Consider the following 16,134-nt stretch of genomic DNA (forward strand, 5'->3'; position numbering starts at 1 on the left):
GCTCGGGAGCAGCTGTCGGACTCAGTGTTTATGATCAAAGCATGTTTGACCCAGAGCCGAGTGGAGCTACCGTGGCTAATCCTTACACACACAGAAAGATGTTATTGTCTGTGTTAGTGCTGATTCTGCATGTTCAATGGTCTCTTATTTTACTATGTAATGACAACACAGCGTAAGCGTTAAAATATCAGGCACAGAGCAGGTCTAAAGCAGACATGTGTTCAGAGATTTAAGGTTAAAAATAACCAAAACTGTGAGGTGGAAGAAAAATCAACAAATTAAGGTTAACGTTTCTCCAATCAAACATCTGAAACAAAGGAAAGTTAATTCATAAAAATAGGATAAATTAACACAAACAGAAAAACAAAACAAGGGTTAAGTGTTTGGTGTTGTGGCTTCATGACGTGCTGCGTGCAGGCAGGCGGGCGTACCGGGTGTCACCATGTGGTCACAGTGGCCGCTCTCTGCCTGAGTCAGCTCAGACACAGATTTCACTCCGTTCTCACTGAGAGCTGCTTCAGTCTCTGTGAATCAAAGGTACACTGGAGGTCAAGCTTGTAGTGCTGTAATCTGGTATAGTTTATGTTTGTGGGCTGTGAAAAGAGAGTCATGTTATACAGATAATAAGACAAGTACTCAAATAATCTAAACCTGTGAGGAGAGATTTCAGGAAGCCTGGATTTAATCAAAAGAAAGTCCCTGTGTTATATGAGAATCTTAAACATGTTTACTCTATTCAGCAAGGGAAACTACAAATAATACATTAAAAAAAATAAAGGCCAGTAAATATATATATTTTTTTGAATTTCTCAATTTCCTGATCCGAATCTGTGACTTAAACAGAACATAATACCTTCTCAATTAAATGTACTGTAACAGATGGGACACAAAAACACAATTTGTTATTTTGGCCGGTAAACAATATGTTTGGCCGGTTAATTTTTTCATCTACCTGCCACCTTTGGCCGGTGAGTCAAAAAGTTAATTTCGGACCCTGTACAGTTACATCTAGTGCAGCGAACAAACCAGTCATCAAAAATCCCCAACGACTAATTTTAAAAAACTGTGAATGTCGGATATTGGACGACGGGCTCAGACATAAATAAAGTACAAACATGCTATTTCCCTACACCGGATGAAGTAGTGAGGCTAAAGACCTAACTACAGTTCAACAACTAACCACACATTTACTATTGTTGATTTGACTACGAAAGTCAACTGTCATAGGTCAACTCATTTCATCCTTTCACGCTAAACAAAACCCATAAATTACAACTCCAACAAATCAAATCATCAAGCTTTAAATCCACAAACACTGCACACTAAATATCCCAAAATTGTTGTCATTTATATGTCATCCTGTAGCTGACGTCTCTGGCTCTTTAATTCCTGAATGCTCCAACAGTCATTTGTTTTTACTTAAAAAAGAAAGAGGTGACAGTAAACAAAAACAGAAGTTTGGAGGTCCAACTTCACATCACAGCAGCGCGACACAGTGTAGCTAAACCGGCTAATTAATGAAATGAAGAAGATGAACACGACAAAGTAAACAAAGGGCAACAATGGACGCAGCTCCGTGGTCGTCCAAGGGGCGGAGCTTTGTTCTGATATTAGTCGCGATAAACAAAAACAGCCTTCAAATTACTCCTGAAATGAATCATTTTGTCAGATTCAATCCATAAAGGCCTTGTTACATCTAATTAAAGAGTAACAGATTCAATGTATTTAGGACTTTCAGCCATGGCTCATTTGCCGTTCTTGGTCCTGGTTAGGCTTTTAGGAAGTAACACACAGGATATGACACTGTAAAATAGACATACACACTGACATCCATGAGATATTCAAACATGGAGAGTTTTGTGTTTTTCCGTTATTACAGTTCTTGCACGAGAAGTGACAATTCTTTTGACCAATCAGCGGACTGCATTGTGTCTAACTCGTCTCTTTTGGGTCGGATCGGTACGCTTTGCACCCCAACAGAAGGGTACAAAAAAGTAGGACGGTACGGATCGTTTGTTATGTGTACGCTACCGCTCGGTAGAAACAAGGCTCAAAACTCTGTCAAGCAGACCGGAGCTCCAGACTCGACCGCTTCAACTCTGAGCGGTCCTTTTCACATCGTTTTCAGAAAACATTTGAATTGTTATAAATAAAAAAACATCATTCAGAACCTCAATGATATCAAATTTTAAGTCATTGTATTTAATAGATTATACATTTTGACACCAGACCCCGTAGTCCTGACATAACAAAAACAACATAAAACCATAATTGTCACAAACTGCTGCTCTACATTCCTTTTAAACTAAACCGCACGGCTAACATTAAACTACAAAAAGCCACGTTTTCTACACCACTATGTCTTCTACTTCAAACACATCACTGAGATACTCACTCTGTGTTTCACCGCAGATTAAAGTGCGGTTTATCTCTGCCGATGGATCGGACTCTGTGTGCTGCTTCCTGTCTGTGCAAGGCATGATGGGAAGTGAAAACAGGGAGAACGACTGCACTAAAGAGGGCTGTAAACTGGGGAACGCTAGGCTACGCACTAATCAGCCGAATGGTTTCGATCGGGATGAGAAGACAGAAACTGAAACTGATTATTAGCGACAAGCTGAACAATCTGTCTGGACTGTAGTTATTCACCTTACAAACTCTAAAGCTGACACACAGAACCGTCTCTTGACCTTTTTCTTGCAGTTGCTGTTTTCACATTAATAACCCTTTCAGACGTCTTCTGTGCTGCCTGATTGTTTGTGAGCTGAATCGGTATAGCGTACAGTGACACAGGATGGAGACGGGGCTCGTTCTGACCCAGATGTCTGCATTACAGAGAGCACAGTGCAGCTGCAGGCGGACACTCTGGGCCAGTCAAGCATGTCTTGTATCTATTATGTAAAGAGGGATTAAAACAAAGCACAGTCGAATCTGCGGGGCTCGACCTCAGCCCCAAATCTACACGGGGAATTCAGAGACTCTGGGGTATCATGCACGGAAACATCACAGTGATCCCTTTTGGGACGTTTTGAGAATACGTTCAGGGATATAAATATGAAACCAGAAGGAAGGACTGGATTTGAGGACATTTAACCTTTGGGGCCCAGAGTAGGAGGGTGCAGTTTGTGTATAAATTTATAACGCAATCAAATGTAACTATAAAAATAAATCAGGAAATCTGAATACTTTTGGATTCTGCACATGAGATATTATTGATGATGATGGTTTTGTTTGATGATGATTTTACGATGGTTTTGATTCTGATTAGAACTCTGTCTGTCGGTGTTGTGCTCTGCCTCTGGCCACTTCCTGTCAGCACCTCTGCTCACTTCCTGTCGGCACCTGTGTGTCTGATCAGACTTAAAGCTGTTTGTTTTTCACTTCCTGTCGTTGTCTCCTCCTCTCTAGATCCTCGCTTGTGTTGTTCTCACTCTCTGATGTACGTCACTTTGAATAAGTGAATTGTAGAATTGTAGAGAAGGAAACATTTGACTCACAGTAAATGCATCAATACACACTGAAAAAACATAAAGTTACCATTTTTATATCATTATTTAAAACTTTGATTCAATCATTATGTCCTGCTTTAAAAAATGATGATGTAAATTTTTCTTTCTTTTTAAACCAAACATACATTTTGGTGCTATCATTACAGAATATTTTGTCACTCTTATAAATTTGGTTATTCAAGTTACATACTTTCATAGCTATAGTTCCTCATACTGTATTTGAAATATTGATTAAGTTGTGTATGTTTTATATATTTGCCGTACTGCAACGTGTGAACTAGATAATGTCTTTGTTTACGTTTTTAGAACAGTTCAAACTAAATCATATTCTTTTACCCTATAATGACTCATAAACGATGAAAGTAAATGCTTTCAGTAGCTTGATAGTTATTTATTTATTATCAGGGACAGTGGACATTAATTTATAAGTAACATGACTGAAGCTAAAGTGTGTCTGTTGTTCTTGGACAGTTAAAAACAGATTATGTCAATGACTTACATATTTATTTTTAATTGTATCGTTTGTACCAATTCAAACCCTCCTTGAAGTTGAGGCACATTACCGAGCCTTTATGAGTGTTTGTTATTATTAGACACTGTCAGAAAATAACTAGTTAATCTATTTTCTAAATCTTAATGTGTGCGTGTAAATCCACGTCAATATTAGGAGGTAACATGTTTTAGAGGACAAACAGGACATGCATCTTGTTTAGAAACAGATATTATGTAACATGTATTTTGAACAGCTCACTGCCTGAGAACTCGTCTTTATTGTTTTATTAAAGTGCTGCAGAGCGACAGTCTCTGTGTTGGGTCCTGTCAGGGCATCAGAGCTGATCGGTGATGTAATCATAAGACCATAATGAGAATGATGTCATCAGGATTACGTCACCTTGACAACTAGTCAGCTGTATTCATTTGGCACATTAACTGCAGAGGCATCTCTTTGTTTCACTGTCTGACCTTTCATTTTGGCATCTCCGGGGCTTCTGTGTCCCAGCTGCACGCCGTTCTCCTGGTGGTGCTGGTCGTTGATGGTCATGTTGGCTAAGGTGGAGTTCATGGTGTCTCCAGAACTGTAGTTGTTGGGGGCGTTGTTCATGTAGTCCATTGCCAGTCGCAGGTCAGGCTGCAAGAGTTCAAGAAATGCAGATGAGGATAAGAAGAAAGAGGCCTGGATTTAAGGATTAAATAGAAAGATGGCGTTCTTCATGAACACCTCGTCTTCCGGCCTGCAGAATCCAGTCCGTCACGGTGAAATGTAAACAGACACTGTGTCTGTGAAAAGTGGTTATTTATACATCCTGACGTGGGGTCGGTGCTTCATGTTACAGCCTGACTGATAAAAATAGTCCCTTCTGCCCATGTGCACGTCGTCCTTGATGAGATAAGTTCCACTTCCTAAACAACCTGAACAAGTGCAGCACTTCTGTTTCACTCTCCGCTAATTAACAGAGAAGCCAAAGTACACTCTGGTATCACTGTAGAAGTACAGTTACATACAAAATGATAATCAAGTTTATGAGGGAAGTCAGGAAAACGCACATTAAGTATTAAGATTGGAAAAATATCCCCTATGACTAGTTGTTGTTGTACTAGAAATCGGTCTTGGTCTCAAGACCACTTTTTGAAGGTCTTGAAATCGAAAAGCATTTTTACTCTGTCTTGTCTCTGTCTCAGACTGGTCGGGCTCCGTGTTTTAAATCAAGACCACCACTGAGAGGCAGTTTCTTCACGTCATTACTGTGATTAGAAGGAAAACACCTCTTTTTAAAAATACAAATAACTTCAATTCATTCATAATTTGATCTCATCTCGGTTTCCCCCTTCCTTGGTTTCGTTCCCTTAACGACTTGGTCTTGGTCTTTGTCTTGACTCACAATGGATCCCTAAATGTCTTGGTCTTGACTTGGTCTCGATTCCTAAATGTCTTGGTCTTGACTTGATCTGGATCCCTAAATGTCTTGGTCTTGACTCGGTCTGGATCCCTGAATGTCTTGGTCTTGACTTGGTCTAGATCCCTAAATGTCTTGGTCTTGACTTGGTCTTAGTCTTAGTCTTGACTCGGTCTGGATCCCTAAAATGTCTTGGTCTTGACTTGGTCTGGATCCCTAAATGTCTTGGTCTTGTACTTGGTCTTGGTCTTTGTCTTGACTCACAATGGATCCCTAAATGTCTTGGTCTTGACTTGGTCTGGATCCCTAAATGTCTTGGTCTTGACTTGGTCTAGATCCCTAAATGTCTTGGTCTTGACTCGGTCTGGATCCCTAAATGTCTTGGTCTGGATCCCTAAATGTCTTGGTCTTGTACTTGGTCTTGGTCTTAGTCTTGACTCAGTCTGGATCCCTAAATGTCTTGGTCTAGACTCGGTCTGGATCCCTAAATGTCTTGGTCTTGACTCGGTCTGGATCCCTAAATGTCTTGGTTTTGACTCGGTCTGGATCCCTAAATGTCTTTGTCTTGACTTGGTCTGGATCCCTAAATGTCTTGGTTTTGACTCGGTCTGGATCCCTAAATGTCTTGGTCTTGACTCGGTCTGGATCCCTAAATGTCTTTGTCTTGACTTGGTCTCGATCCCTAAATGTCTTGGTCTCTCCTCTTGGTCTGGTCTCCCTCTCTCTCTCCGATTTCTTACTCTATCCTCTGTCTGGTCTCTAAGATAAAAACATAAAAAGCCCAAAGATAAATCTAAAAAAAAAAAAAAAAAAATCTTATTATTGTGCGTTTTATTAAATCCATCTTCATTGCCAAGCTGTCTGGAGCTCATCAATGTTTTCACCAGCTATTCTCATGTCCTGACATCAGCTGCTCAATATGTCCAAGACTCAACATTGTGACAATTCTTCCTTTGAATCAGTTTTTATTGATCGAAAAAACCCAATTATTACAGATCTGACACCTGGAAGCAAAAAGTGTTTTTACAGGAGAAATGACCCAAACCACTGTTTGTGAAAAGTGACCCATTAACCATCTGGGTCATTTTAAGAGAAACAGATATTAAACTCATTTGTTCATCTGTTTTATGAGCGAAAAAACTTTTACTCGTATATTAACTTTTGCACTAAAGGGGAGTATAGTTGCACCTGTTACAGCTGTAGATTTGTCAAAGTGACTGATTGACCCTTGACCTTGTCCAGACGACCAGCGAGACGTGAAGACTTCAAATCTCATAGAAAGAGGATTACATATCAGATTAGAGCCGAGCCTCCGGTTATATCAGCAGTTTTCAGTTTGAATCAGATATATACGGAGCTGTCACACACACACACACACACACACACACACACACACACACACACACACACACACACACACACACACACACACACACACACACACACACACAGTAACAAGGCGAGGCTGCTGCACAGAGCCTATGGTGTAATCAGCAGTGGATCCAAACTGCTCTTTCCCTGTTTGTATGTTTCTGCAGATTTTCAGCTTTCTGATGTTTATTTTCAGCCTTGTGGTCACTTTGGCACAGAAACACGACCCACTTTAATCTCTCAGCGGTCGGTTTATAAAGTCTGCAGAGACCCAGAGACAGTTTAGTCCACCAGTTAATCATCTGTTGATAACAGGGAGATCAATCAGAATCGATTTAATGTTAAACAGGAGCAAATTATTTGAACTCCTCAGTGGTGGAAAGAATCTAAATAGTGTTTGGCCTCTACTTGAATATTTACATTTTATGTCACTTCATACTTCTACTCAACTTAATATATTGTCTTTTTTTAAAGTCATTTTTTGGGGCCTTTTGCCTTTATTAGATAGGAGAGCTGAAGAGAGACACAGGACATATTTGGAGTAGAGAGCGGGGGGGATGACATGCAGCAAAGAGTCGAGGGAGGGTTCGTTCTTCAGTTCTTATGACCACAGGATGTTTTTTACCCATAACACAGAATGTTTACAGCGTTGAAATAGTTTCTTTCACTGTTTACTCCTCCCCTTCAGCCGCAGTGTGCAGCACTTGATGCAATTGTCTCTTCACTGCCAGCAATGTCTAAACTGTTTCCATGGCTACTCCACCCTAACTGTTGCCTATGAAACCCACTCTATACGGGCGCACTTGGCTCAGCTATGTGACCTTTTCTCTTTGTGTACGTCGTATCATCTGACCTTGGATGTTTAAACCGCAAACCACAAATGGCATGAATGAGACAAAGTGAGACTTAAGTTCACTTTAAGAGAAAAAAGAAAACAATGAGTAGGCCCCTCTGTCTGCTACCACGTGCAACAAAGTCATATTTTTGCATTTATTTTTTCTGTTACCGTGAAAAGGATCCAAAAGAAAGGCTAAAACTCCCCAATACATCCAGCTAAATCAAAACAATGACACATTAAAGAATAAATCTAGTGTCGAAAAAACATCCTGCTGCCCCAAATAGTTAATCCGCCACAGAAAGTAGTCCCAAACAAAAGTACCATTTCCTATTGTTGAAATAAGATAGACTGTTTAAAAAAACAGAGTTTATATTTGTGACTTTTTTTTATATTATTGCAACTTACAAAAAGTGATTTAAAGTGTCCCCGTATAAAAACTGAGCTGCATTTTGTTTTAGGACATTTTTCCGCCTCACATCAGTCTCATGTTAGACAAGTTCTGATTGGTAGTTGTGTTTTTCTTTACACACTGGCAGAAAGTTACAGTAGGCTTCCATCCCAACAAAGTGATGTTTAATCGACACAGAAGCAGCTGTTGTTAGTAGCTAATCGGCTTCACTTATTCCGCTAGTTCGAGCATAATTATTTCTGTAATTTCACTTACAACAACCTGGTCACCCTCATCGATCTCGTCCGAGCTCGCTGCCAATCTCTTTGCCCTGCTTTTCGCTATTTGTCTGGCACTAGTGCAGGAACACAACGTCCCCATTCTCAGTCCTGCCAGCCAATCACTGGTTGTCTCTGTTTGTTTTCCAAATGGTGGAAAAAAAAAAAACGTCAAAGAGCCCAACAGCAGAGCTTTTTGAATCAGTGAAATAATCAGAGATGTAGGCAGCCATTCAGAGATCTGAGAGCTGGCTCTGCTTAGAGCCGAGAGGCACAGACAGTGAAGAGAGACGGACCAACATGGCGTTAGTTTGAGTCTTTCCAAGGAAAATGTAGAATAATACTAATTTTAACATTTTAAAGAAATTGCATTAAAAAAAATAATAATAGCCTCCAATTAATTATAAATAGAAGAGGGATGTTTGTGTGTCCCATTGAAACTAATGAATAGTGTACTCTCAGTGCTCGGGGGACAAGACTCCCATTGTAGCATTACACATGACAGAATCCAAACAACGAGAAAGCTGCGGCCTCGCCAGCGAAGACGATCCTGACAATCCCTCGATTCCGCATCCGTGAGCTCAGGCGTTTAGAGAGCAAACAAAGTGAGGGGCCGATAAGAACCGGATCCTCCAGCTGTTTGTGTACACAGGGACATGTACGTTCATCTGCAGCAGGGTTATATTACAGGAGGCCGGTGTAAAGTAGTCTGTAAACAAGAGAGCATTTACTCTTTATCTACACACACAGTTTGTCCCTGATTGTGTCCCTCCACATGACTCACAATCATTTCACCTGCAGCAGAAAGGGAACGTGACAGCAGTCTTTGTCGCAGCTTCATGAGGGGGAAAAGGGGAGCTGTAAAGGTCTGCTGATGCAGCTTGTTCCTCTCGGGGGCGTGTGAAAATGTAATCTTGGCAGCGGCCAGCAGCCTCCCGAGCAAACCCCTAAGACGGCTCTGCGAGGAGAAGCTCGGTCAACACGGCTGTTGACACAGTTCCAAGAGCTGTCTGAAATGATGTGTGTGTTTTAACCACAAAATGTAGATTTGTGTGAAGGGGGATTCAGATTCAGTACACATAAACATTCATTTTAGTGTCTTCTCTTTGAAGTAATGAGCAGTTATCTTGGTCTGGGCCGGGAGTCAACAAAGCCTTAAAGGAAAACATTTCTCTCCAAACTGGAGGTTTGGGTTTTGAAAGTTGTGGGCGGTGACGAGGCATTTACAGTCTCACAGAGAGAGATACTTTTCACATCATGGTTTTAGAGCTTGACTCACATTGTTGACCTTTAATCTGCACATCCTGGACTCTAACTGCTCAGTTAGACCATCCTTTGTCTCTTGAGACTCATTAGAATCAATGAAGTATTAAAACACTAACAGGAGGGCTTTCATAGGTAACATACAGACTGGAGCTAAATGTCCCTCACAGCCTCTCAGAGCTCAAGGTGACCTCCTCAAAATGTCTGAAATCCCAGAAGAAAAGAAGGAGCCGTCACATTTAGCTTCCTCTTGACTATTTCTCTACGATGATATACCTTTTCATCCTTCACTGTTTGCATTGTCGTTGTTATCAACCTATCTTGATGGATGCTACCTCAGCATATTTATCTCAGGCTGATCTGTGAAAGTTACCAAACATAATTTAGTTCTGCGCCTAAAATGCATTTAAAATGAGTTTTACACACATAAGCCGAAAATAATAATATTATTCATAAAAAGACTGCTGATTAATCAATTAGTTAATTTGCTGTAAATTGAGTATTTGATTATTTGTCACACACTCTAATTCTCTGTTTCAACCCTTTGAAATTTGAGGATTCACTGTCTTTGTCCGTCTTTCTGGTCTCTCAACGTCTTTTATTTTCTTTTTAGATTACTAAATAAAAATGTGAAATGAAGTTCTGGTTCCAGTCCTTCTGAACATTTTATTTGCATCGATTTAGACAAAGAAAAGGCCGAACATCTCCATTTTTGAATAGCTGTAGGGCAGAGAATATTTAGCCTTTTGTCTCGTTATTTATTAGGATTGCATCATTGATTCCTCATCCAATTGTTTTAGCATTAAAACACATCAAACAGGAACACAAAGGAGTTTGTCTGATGCTGTGTTTGGTCCTGCCTTCTCACCGGCGCTGCTTGTCGCTCAGCTGAGAGACGAGGATGCTGCTCTCTCATGCTCGGCTGCTTCTGTATCTCTGACCTACTTTCTGCTCCTCATCCTCCCTTCTCTCTCTCTCTCTGTCTCTCTCTTTCTCTTTCTCTCTTGCTGCTTCTCTCTCTTTCTCTTTCTCTCTCTCTCTCTCTCTCTCTTTCTCTCTCGCTGCTTCTCTCTCTCCGAGCCTCCGGCAGCCGCACACTGACTCTACCTTTTCTAATGACGGCCTGGCCCTGCAGAGGAATGGGATGAAGGTGGAGCCCGTTTCCATTTTGCCTCCATCTAAACGCTGGAGGGGAACGCATCTTTCAGGGCCAGGGCCTCCTGCTCAGCATCTGTACCAGCTGCTACACATGCTCTGTCACTTTCCACCTTTGTTTTCATTCCTCCAGGATGTCACCACACCCTTCTACCTTTACACACATCCTCCTCTCAGGTTAAACACCCTGCAGCCTCTTAAAACAAGACATGTGTTACGTAATCAAGGATCACTTTCAGCTCCAGTTTGCAGAGCAGTAAAGGACACGTCAAGCCGTTATTTACTCCGCAGTCATGCAGCATGGAATTTAAAATATGAGGAATTCTTCTCATGTTGTCATGGTGCAAAATAATTAGAAACTCCAGCTGCAGCATGTTTCAATATGTACACATGACCTAGAGCTACCATCTGATCTCCCACACACACACACACACACACACACACACACACACACACACACACACACACACACACATCCATCGACTGGTGAAATGAGCCGAAGTCCTCAATCAGCATGGTGCCAATTAACTGTGTACAGGAATGCAGACTAAATCTGCTGTGGCTTTTCCTCTCCTCTCTAACGAGACGACGCAATCAGAGAGACGTCTGAGCTGCTTCTTCTGGCAGCTCTACAACTCTGTCTGCGTTATCTTGTCTTTGGCCTTTTCCACATCGCAATGAATGCACCCATACTTTAGGAAAAAGCTCAAACGTCCCAAGAAAAACAGTCAAGGAATCCTTTGGTCTTTGGAGCCTTTTTAAATTACAGCTGAGTAAAAATAATGTTTATTTAATGACAGAATTATGAGAGATATTATGTTTGATTTTCCAAAACATGAGTCAGTATTGTGGACTTTATATCAGATGTAGAAATTGTTTAAGGGTTTTTAAAGGCAGGTTTAAGGTACTTGGCCAGCAGGGGGCGACTTCACTGGTTGCATAGATAAAAGCTGATTTTTTTTTCCCCTCTCCAAGCATTTTTCTGTTGAGTTGAAGGTCCCAAATATTTGTTTAAAAAATAGACGACAGAGCAGGCTATGCTTTGTGGGCGTGGCTACCTGTGTTATCGACAATTTGGTGTCTTATCAGTGTTCGGTTTCACTGCTAGAAATTCTAAAAGGGTTATTTTTTACAGTGAAGCCTGTTTCTTTATAGAAAATGATCATCCAGTTTATTTACCTTTCTAACCAAGGTAGTGTAACTTTGAGTGTTTGTCTGCTACTTTCCAGCTCCGCCCTATTTTCCAAATTTTGTCGCTGCCAAACTGGAGATTCTAAATTTGCTTTATCAATGTATTTTGAAGAGTATATGGTCTTAAGTCAGGAGTAAGGCCTTGGAGGGTTTTATTACCATTTTATCAGATTAGCTGTTTTCTTAGTTAAAAGTTTTGACTATAAAATTGAGTGGAAATAAAATTGTGAAAGTGGCTACAAATAATCTAAATACACTTTTCTGTGATATCTTCGCTTCTTCAACGTTCATGATTTTGATTATTTTTTTATTCTTATAAATGCTCAAACTGTATTTGTGTTTACAATCTTCATATTTCAGACACCGCTTATAAAAAAAAGGAGCAATCAATTAACCAACGTATTGTTTCAGTTCTGAAGCTTTATGGTAAATCTGTCTAACTTATATTAAAAAGCTCGGCTGTAGAAAAGTAATTTTGGTGATGTTGTTGGATTTGCCAGTCTAAGCTCCTCATGCAGGTCTTCCAAAATAAGGCCGGCTGGTTGGATGCGGTCACTGTTGGACCTGAGCCTGTGCGTGGCAGTAGCCTGTCAGTGTTTGCTAAATGGAGCACTCGGCTGAAGACTCATTTCATAATGCATGTGTCTCCGAGGCGGATGACTCAGTCACGTCAGCAGACAAATTCAGAAAGTGACTGTTACAATATAAAGCCTGGAACAATGACAAGAAGTTGCATCTTTGTTTGAATATTTATTATGTTTTTACAGAATTTAACATGTCAGAATGAAGAAACTGACAGTCAAGTAAATCGATCAAAAACAGACAATAAAGCACTTAATAGTTCAAACCTGAAACTTCAAGGATAGGTTCATATTTTTTAAAGTCTGTCCAACGTCTGGTCACACTAATCCATTCTCCATGGGGGCTTAAAAATGAAACAGTTGGGATGTGCCAAAAACTGCAGTTCCTCAAGTGACCACTTGAGACAGGATCCAAAAGTGACTCGATCCCTTTTAGGCCCCATATTAAAATACTCTACTCTTCTAAACCTGTTCACAGCCTGGCACAAAAAAACAGTTTGGTTTCTTTTGCTTACATTCATAACGTCTGTAAAAGGAATGAATTTGTATATAACTCATCCATCTTTATTATATGAAGGCTCAAAGGTATCCATTAAAAGAGGTCTGGCTGTTTTGTTTGACAGATGGATGCTGCTGGCTGTCTCTAAGCATCCATCAACTATTTCCAGTCACTGAACTTAACCTCTCAGCTGTGTTCATCATATGTGTGACCTTTGAAAATACTTTTTTTTACTAGGTTTTTAGCCTTTTTGGTGACTGAATTTGAAGTTGAGCATTATTTTTTAGGAGTCTGCTTTTGCCTTTCACCATCGCTTACTCACTAGCTTCTTGAGTTTTTGTCATATATTGTTTGCCACAGTGACAAGAAAAGTAGTTTGTAGTGAGTTAGCTATATTCCAAATACTGGTTTTGCTTCTTAGTCTAATAAAAAAAAAATCTTATTAGCCAGCTAGTGTTTTAGCCACAGGTAGAGAATGGATAGCTTTGATACAGACTGCTCAAACTGGCGCTAAAAAAGACTTTAGTGACATAAGTGGGCAAACTAACCTCAGATTTAGCAAGTGAGCCAAAAGTAATTACCACAACAACTCAGTGCCACAAGCACATTCACTAACCTGAAACATACTCACTAACCTTAAAGACTTTATATGCGTACACTGCATGTAAATTTACCTGAAATGAGCGTGATCTAGAAACACAGTTAAGCAGTGAGTACAGTATGTTATTCTTCTTTTCTCTAGTCCCTCAATTAAACAACTTTTATACACGAGGGGAGGAGTCAGCCGGCCGTCCTGGTGATGTAAACAAAGTGAAGATAGGACTCTGAAAACTCTGAAAACATCACAGACAGTGGGACTCGGGTGTTACACCCATTGTAGACAGTCATGACTCACAGAGTTATTTTCAGAGGAGATACTTGATTTATATTATATTTAAGAGTGAAAAATCACATATAAAGCACATTTACTAACCTGAAACAAACGCCTACTGATACTTCTAATTCCGTCTCTGTGGATAGCGGCCAAGATGAACTCTTCTTACAAAAAACTTTGTCCATTATGTTAGACTACAAGCTAGTCAGCTAGCTAGCTATACTCGCCGAATTAACACCAGTGAATAAAACAGGACAAACGCATGAAAAATAACTCCCCACAGTCACCGCTCGCTCAAGGAGCTAACGTTAGCCTCTGAGCGGCGGTGGCGATGTCTCGTTTAGTTTCCTGACAGCTGATTCTCACCAGCGCTCGAGCACACTGCGATTCACATACACGGACATGAAACACTGAACACATGTGATGTATTATGGATATAATTCATTTTATGAAGGACCAGAAGAAATGATGACCTCTATAAACAAAATGTAAGACCAGTTAACACAAATTCAAGACTTTCAAGGCCTTCTTTTGACAATATTAAATTAAGGACTATAAGACTCTGGAGGCACTCGTTCTTTCCAGCTCCACCCTCTTGTCCAAAATATGGTCATTTCTTGTCAAAAACAAACAAACAAACATCGGGACTGGCTTTAAAACAGAAGTCTACAAACCAATGGGTGATGTCATGGTGGCTGCGCCCACTTCCTCTCTACAGTCTATGGTCCTCATCCTTAACCAGTAGATGGTTTCTGAGCACTTCCCAGCAGGAAGTAGAATATGGCCTTACTCCCTCTTATCTGTGTTCCTGATGAAAGCTGATAAAGGTCAATTTAATGGGCTGAATGTTGAATAAACAACATGGCCTCCACACTTTAACATGAACCACAACTTCAGCACTCTTTATGAAGGGAGGGGTCCCTGTCTGCCCCTCTCTGTGCAGCATACCAGTCCATCCCTCCACTATCAACTCGTGTCAACACGCTGCAGAAACTGACTTGTGTCTAATCCAAACATTAACACAATGCCACTGAGATGTCTTTCATTTCTTTCCGTGGATCATCTGGACCGCTTGGAATGGCTTCCAGCTGCGGTTACAGACTACAACATGCCCGTTTCTCCCCCCTCCCCCTTCCTCCTCCTCCTCCTCACCGCTTGTAATGTAGGAAACGATATCTTCCCATGAGGATGGAGGAAAAGGTGTTACGGAAAGAAAAGAGACCTCACTCTACTTAATCCATGATGTCCACCAGAGCTGCAGGTTTTATCACCACTGACACGCAAACGGCGAATTAGAGCCTTTGTTTTCATTTGGCTTCGTGGTGAAAGGCTTTTCATGCACCTTACTGTGGATCAGAGTCTGTCCAGTGACCCGGCGCGGATTACTGAAGAGCCCATATGTGTCAGATAAGCAGCCCGGTTCACTGACAGCGGAGAGACGCTGCTGTGCAGACTCTGACATGAAAAATGGGCTTGGCATTTGCGCACAGTCGCCGCATCATCACCATCATCCCGATTCCCCCCCAGAAAAACCCGCTCTCTAAATTATGAAGCAACATGAACATACATGGGGGAGACTGCATGCAAATGAAGAAATACACAAGGGAGGGCTTGTTTTTTTTTTGCATTGCTTTACATGCAGGGGAATTAGGTTATGGAATACAAGAGCTCATATGTGTTGCACGTACAGCTCTGCTAGAAATCATTTAGGCCCCTCAGATGCAAAGAAAGAAGCGAAAGATCCAGAATAACGGGAGCGAGGAAAAAAAACACAACGTGAAGAGTCCGTGCAGCCTCACACAGCGCGAAAATCACACAAAGAAGAGAGGTGTTTACCACCGCTCAGTTGGAGTAAATATCAGAGAAATAACATTGCATTGTTGTCCCCGGGGAATCCTTTAATAATGAGATTATAAATATTCTGTCGGATTAGTTTTAGTGAGGACAATCTGCGTGCTGCGTGGAGCCAAAGCAGGACCTGCTCCGGAGGATGCACGATGGAGACATTTCTGTGTTTTTTTAAATTTTCTCCTCCTCCTGCTGTGAAAAAGGAGAAAACATGCAGAATATGCTGTGTTTGTGGGGAGGTGACTGCTGCTCCTTCAGTGCTGGAGCTGCAATGATGGCTGCAACAAAAACACGTTTTTCTTTCTCTTTCTGTTTATTGGATCGATGGAGACGGACGCGCGTAATAAAAGTCCCATTTTAAAGCCCTAAAGCTGCTTGCAGGAGGCTCTGTGCCCCCCATATGATGCAATAAAAATACATCTCGTTCAAGTGCATGATATATCT

The 16,134-nt window shown here is 40.9% G+C and overlaps 1 protein-coding gene across 12 annotated transcripts in view; it reads right to left on the reverse strand.

Moving 5' to 3' along the window:
• mapta (microtubule-associated protein tau a) overlaps positions 1-16,134 on the reverse strand; it is a 37,536-nt gene that overhangs the window by 21,064 nt on the left and 338 nt on the right. For 2 of the 12 annotated variants that reach the window (XM_061027891.1, XM_061027890.1), the window contains exons 1-3: positions 8,278-9,767; positions 4,473-4,638; positions 432-524 (exon numbers count right to left, since the gene is read on the reverse strand). In XM_061027891.1, the coding sequence (XP_060883874.1) occupies positions 432-524; positions 4,473-4,638; positions 8,278-8,382 (364 nt within the window). In that variant the 5' untranslated portion in view covers positions 8,383-9,767. Of the gene's footprint in view, positions 1-431; positions 525-4,472; positions 4,639-8,277; positions 9,776-16,134 lie in introns of those variants that run through there. The other 10 variants (XM_061027895.1, XM_061027894.1, XM_061027893.1 and 7 more) reach the window with 9 other exon arrangements.

The sequence above is a fragment of the Labrus mixtus genome, chromosome 21 (genome assembly GCF_963584025.1).
Source record: "Labrus mixtus chromosome 21, fLabMix1.1, whole genome shotgun sequence".
Classification (NCBI taxonomy): domain Eukaryota; kingdom Metazoa; phylum Chordata; class Actinopteri; order Labriformes; family Labridae; genus Labrus; species Labrus mixtus.